Below are 5,981 nucleotides of genomic sequence, written 5' to 3'. Positions count from 1 at the left end.
GGAAAGGTCAGGAGGTATCGGATCTTAGGTTTTTTTGACATTTTATTTTGTTGAACAAGTTGGCAAGTATAATATACATACATAAATATAAAACATTATTCTTATACCATAATATCTTTTTAATCATATTTTTCTAAGAACAAAAATAACAAAGAGTTTTACATTTTTATAATTTTGGTAAATTAAGGGGTGGCATTGAATAGAAACATTTAAAAAAACACATATTTTTTAATTACAAATTTTGGATTAGATATTTTTTTAATATGTAAACTTAATATTTATAAAAGGGACCTGCTTTTTCACAAGCACAATGTTCATAAGCTCAACTTTCACAAACATATCTCATTGTAGACGGCCTTTAAGTGAATGGTTAAAATCCATTTCCTACTTTCTTGTTTTGCTTACGGACTTACTCTATGTCCTATTATACCGGAAAATCAGTCTACTCTCAACATGTTTTACAGCCTTATCACTACTGCTATTGCCCATTGTAAACGAACCTTAATAGATGTTGTTTACATTGGTAAACTAAAAACGATATTCGACTTATATTTATGATAATGATGTGACTGGTTGGTAAAGATAACTATATCTCTATTGTCGGCGTAAATATTGTAGCTATACAACAAAATGTGCATTAACTGATAAACACCGATGCGTTTATTTTCAATTCGGAAAGGTCCCGGTTTTTATGAAGATAGATTTGCCTGTCGCTTAATGCTACCACATGCGTCTATTTTAAACAATTCTTGACCCATATCAGCCGCAGTACCTGACCTTCCTCTAAGAATATCAGTTCTTGTTGCATAAAATACATCTGATCATTTCACAGTGATGTCTAATTTTGTTCTTTTTTCGCAATTTTTTCATGTATACAATTTTTATTTTTATTTACAATTATATTTTATATTATATACAATTATATTTTACAATTTCTTTAGAATAACAAGTCAACGTTTATGATAATAAAAAACTTTTTTCTTTAAATGATTTACAGATGGCAAAATTGATTGCAATTGTATTAATTTAATCGAGACACAACTTATAATAAAATATTTATATCAATGTGAGTTCTTCATCATAATAATTGAGAGTTAAAATATATTATAAACAATTTTTATGTTTAGCTCATAAAAATGTAAGAGCAGTTTGGACTCATGGTGGTCTTCTCAGCACACAGGAAGCTATTTGGAAAGGTATACCAATGATCGTAATGCCTTTTTTTATGGATCAAAAATCCAATGCACAAATATTAGTAACTAAAGGTGTTGGCATATATTTGGATATCAAAACTTTATCCACGCACACTGTATTACACGCAGTTGAAGAAATATTTTACAATGAAAGGTATTACTTGTATATTTCAACTATATTTTAATATCATAATTATTATTTAAGCTAAATGGATAATATAATTGTTTCAAGTAGTATCTAGATTGATCTAATATAATTGGTTTAAAATTTTCCTGTAAAAGTTGCCTATATAAAATAATAGATTATGAAATTTAGTTTTATTTTTCATGTATCTTGATATATACAATTTTTTTTCCTTTAATTAAAACGCGCATGTCGTGTTAAAACGAGTTACATTATTAATAGTAAACATCTTTGATGCAGTTATACAAAAAACATGAAACAGTTATCCAGTGAATTCCGGGATCGACAAATACCGCCATTAGATTTAGCTATTTGGAGCATTGAATATACCGTCCGCCATCCAAATGGAACTTTGGTAACGCCGCTGAAATTTCAGAGTTGGATACAACAAAATCTAATCGACGTTTATGCATTTTTATTTTTTAATATCATAATATTGTTAATTATATTCTTTGCAATAAAAATACTGATTTATTTTTATTGTAATCATATATATACGGTATCTAAATTTCACAAGAGCAAACAGGCGTAAAAGCCGCTGAAATATTACATAACAAATGTTGCGTAAAATTATTGCATATAATGTTACTCTAATAAGAGAAACTATCCAATCGTTATACGCTGATTTTAATAAATTGTTAATGAAAACACCCGTAAAATGAAAAATAATGATGCCAATTTTTTATTGACAATTATTAATATAAAGATAATTAAAAATAATATAAAAATACAAATAGCTTTTATAATCGACAATCCATATGGCTCATTAAATAAGGTAATGGATCCTCTATGAAAAGGTACCTTTGTTGGCTACGTTTAAAAGATAAAGTTGTTCAGTAATTCTTTATTATGATTGATCATAAATATGTTGTATAAAAAAAAATACCCTAATAGCACACTTATTTGAGAAACATTCTGGCGAACGTTCTTAGGACATAGGGATATCGCTTGAATGTTCTTTAGAACGTCCCTTGGAGACCTGTGCTATTAGAGTAATGCAATGTATTTTTAAAAATGCTATTTATTTTTTCTAAGCAAGTGTAACTAAAATAAAAGTACAAATTTAGCGCAACAGTATTATCCTTAAACTAAGTTTTGACAGAATAAATAGTCAGTAGTTCCTTTAAAATACATATATAATATTCTGGATTATTTTTTTATACTCACTTCAAATATTATTTTATGTTACTTGAAACAAACTAAAAGCTAATTTAAAAATAATTACATATTTTCAAGTATTTTTAATTTTAATGTATTATACATAAATACATATGAACATCTGTCTATATATGCGATGCGTCTGTTCCGTTTGTTTGAACAATCTGCAGTGTTACCAGATCAAATGATATCCTCCTAAATTTATTTTTTTAGTCGTATATCAGATGACATTTTTTGTAGTTATAATGTTGTAAGATTATAATTGTGTCTACTCTTAAATTTAGATGGAAATCCTTTGATCTGGCAACACTTTGAAATAAAACGCAACTAACTTCAAGAGAAAAAATATTATTGACCACGTGTGTAATAATAAAAATTGAATAAAATAGAATTAAATACTAAAGATCGATATATATATATTTTTTGAGATCCTTATTTTTAACATTAAAAAAGGAAATGAAGAATAATAAGACTGGTAAGTATAATAAGTAAAGTTAAGATGTAAAATCACATCATATTAATTTTTGCGTATATTTTGTAATTCAATTAAATAATAAGATTGATTGTTAATCTTAGTATTTAACATACAAAATACAAAATACTTTTATATGCTTCCATGAAATATAAAGTACAAAATATTTTCACGTATTCCGCTGAAATACAAAATGTAAAATACAATTATCTTACAAATACTATTTTTCAAATAAAAGTATATATTTCAAATATGTGCCTAGCATGTAGAGACTTCTAACAGTTCTAGCTTGAACTATTCAAGTAATGTAGGTTGCCGACAAGTGGTACTGATCGCACGCTGCAATCGAGCTGGAATTCGTATCACTGACTGGCACCAAGTTAATTTCCACTCAATTTTATATATCATTCGAATAAAAAATTTGATATTAACAACTGCCAAGTTAAATTACACAAAATTTTATGTATCATTCGTATAAAAAATTTGACATCAACAATTGACGTCAAGTTAAATTCCATATAAAGAATATAATCTAATTGATACTATTTTTCAATTTTGTAGATGAAACCTTTAAATATCTTTGTATTCCTATTAAAGAACCTAATAATGATTAAAGAACATCTGCGGACATATTTAATCTCAATGGAATAAAATCATTCATAATATAATCTTTATGATCAATCATGACTATTAAATATTTTATTAATTGTTTGATATTGTTCTGGATAAAAATATGAATTTTTTTTAAAGAGTGATCCACAACTAGTGGTTTTACCCTGCATATTAGATGTACAATGTCACATTGCTTTTGATTACAAATGAAACATATAAGTACCAAAATGCAGTATCCTGCAAATAAAAAATAACGCATTCAATTCCATGCATACATTAATTGTGTAGTAGATATTTTAGCAAATTAAGATAAATAAATTCAGATAAATAAAGATGTTAATAAACATTAAAAATATTTTAGTATTTTTTTTTAATAAATAAAAGCTCTTTTTGGTAATAAATAAAATAATTTGGTAATAAATAGCAAAATTTTTAAGATTAATATTAAAGTTTTTATTTAAAACTTATATTAACACATAGTATGGCAGGGCTTTTTCATCCATTTCTCACGATGGTGTTTATGTTTCTGATGAACATCATATACTGAAGACTTACTTAAAGGCCATACTGGTTGTGTTTTCAAGAAAATGATTGGATAAAGTTTTTATAAGCACATTACTGCAAAAAGATATTGTTTGTTGCCTTAAATTTTACGTTATTTTAAAGTTGAACCTAACGGAATAGCCCTGCTTTACCTTAATTATTTTTACAAATTTTTACTTAAAGATACGTACATTTTGTTTATTTGTATAATTATAATCATTGACATAAAATAAAAGGAAAAAATATCTCAAAAAGAAAAATTTGATGTCGATCAAAAACGAGTAATGGAAGTTAAAAGATCTATTCCAAAATACACAAAGTCAATCATGCGCGCGTTAATTCGAAACTCACCTTCTTTTTCTTAGATTACGTGAAAATGATTTTTTGGCATATTGACCCTACGAAAGCCGAGGATTAATTCTCCATTATGTCTTTCGATGTGCACCGACCTATCCCTTAGGATTCTCCATAATCGTATCTTTTACCTTTTCTTTCTGTCTTTTACGAGTCGAGTGAACAATTCCATTAAAATGGTACCGTTTAGACGTCGTCTTTTGTATCTAACAATCGCAATAGCTATAAGAAAAGAACAGATCATAGTGGTGCGATTCTTCTCGCAATAAACTATAAGTATTGAAACGCGAAGAGACAATTGTCTGAGGATATATGATTAAAGAGTATGTAAGTAAGTAATGCTGGATTTTTCAAACAATTATGTGCACACAGACGTGTTGAAAAATTAAAATCGTTGTAATTTTTATTACGTAAGAAAAACGAAAAATAAAAGTAAAAGAACAGAAGTAAAAACAGAAATAAATAGAATAAAAGATCTAAAGAGAAAATATAAACAACCTTTGTTCTTACTGCTCTCTTTTCATGACAACAAGAAAATGGAAAATATTTTCAACCTCATAATTTAAATTTAAGATAATGTTAATTAATTTTTAAAAAGTGAAGCCTGTTGGAGAAATTATCTTCTATCTTTTGTTTGTGCAAAAAATAATTGAAACTGTAAGTATTAATAAAATTATTCTTTTAATTATACTATATTTTATTTAAATTATTTTTTTATTTAAATTACTCTTTTAATTATTCTATTTTTTATTTATTAATATTTTAAATCAAAATAAAAGAATATATAAATTATCCTTAAAAAATATTATAAATCTGTTTATTTATGAACGCTTTTATACATATATTTAACATAAAAGATCTAGAAAAAGAAGTTAAGAAAAATTCTAGAATGCGTTTTGAAGTTAACGGTCCTTTCATTTCGTCATTACACATTGCATTTTTATTTTTTACACATTATATTTTTAATTTTCTTTGCTATAGCGAAAAATTAATTGTCAGAGTAAGTGCTCAATCTATTTTGTTTTATTTCATAAAACAGTATCTTATTGTAGCTGATATTTTAATCGCAAATGGTTCAGTTAAATATAATTCATCTACATGCAAGATGATCTGGAAAGAATAATGAAACGAATGCAATGGTTGCAAGTTCATTAAAGTTATTACTATAAAAATAGTCGGAAAGTTGTGTATGTGATTATATTTCAGTTCTAATTAGTTAATTTTTTAGAATCGGTAGCAATATAATGAAGCACAGATCTTTGTTTAATAAAAATTTCAAATTCTTAGTCATTTTTTATCTACAAACAATCACAAATTGTACTCTGTAATTATTTTATAAATATTTTATAAATGAAGTTTCAAAAACAAATAAATATTTGTTTAATTTTAAATAATATTTAGTGCAATAAGATTCTAGATTTATCAAAAATTAAGTAAATAATGGAATTATTTAGAAATACAAAAA

General features: G+C 25.8%; 1 protein-coding gene across 1 annotated transcript in view; it reads left to right on the top strand.

The window, feature by feature from the left end:
- Positions 1–1,919, top strand: part of LOC108731017 (UDP-glucuronosyltransferase 2C1-like) — a 7,463-nt gene extending 5,544 nt beyond the window's left edge. Inside the window, 3 exon segments of the mRNA XM_018461064.1 lie at positions 1,128–1,347; positions 1,618–1,866; positions 1,868–1,919. Of these exon segments, the coding sequence (XP_018316566.1) occupies positions 1,128–1,347; positions 1,618–1,866; positions 1,868–1,919 (521 nt within the window).
- Positions 1,920–5,981: the final 4,062 nt, after the last annotated feature.

This window comes from Mycetomoellerius zeteki, unplaced genomic scaffold, assembly GCF_001594055.1.
Source record: "Mycetomoellerius zeteki isolate Tzet28-1 unplaced genomic scaffold, Tzet1.0 scaffold98, whole genome shotgun sequence".
In the NCBI taxonomy this organism is placed as follows: domain Eukaryota; kingdom Metazoa; phylum Arthropoda; class Insecta; order Hymenoptera; family Formicidae; genus Mycetomoellerius; species Mycetomoellerius zeteki.
Note: the sequence above shows the minus strand (reverse complement) of the source record. Positions and strands in the feature narration are given on the sequence as shown.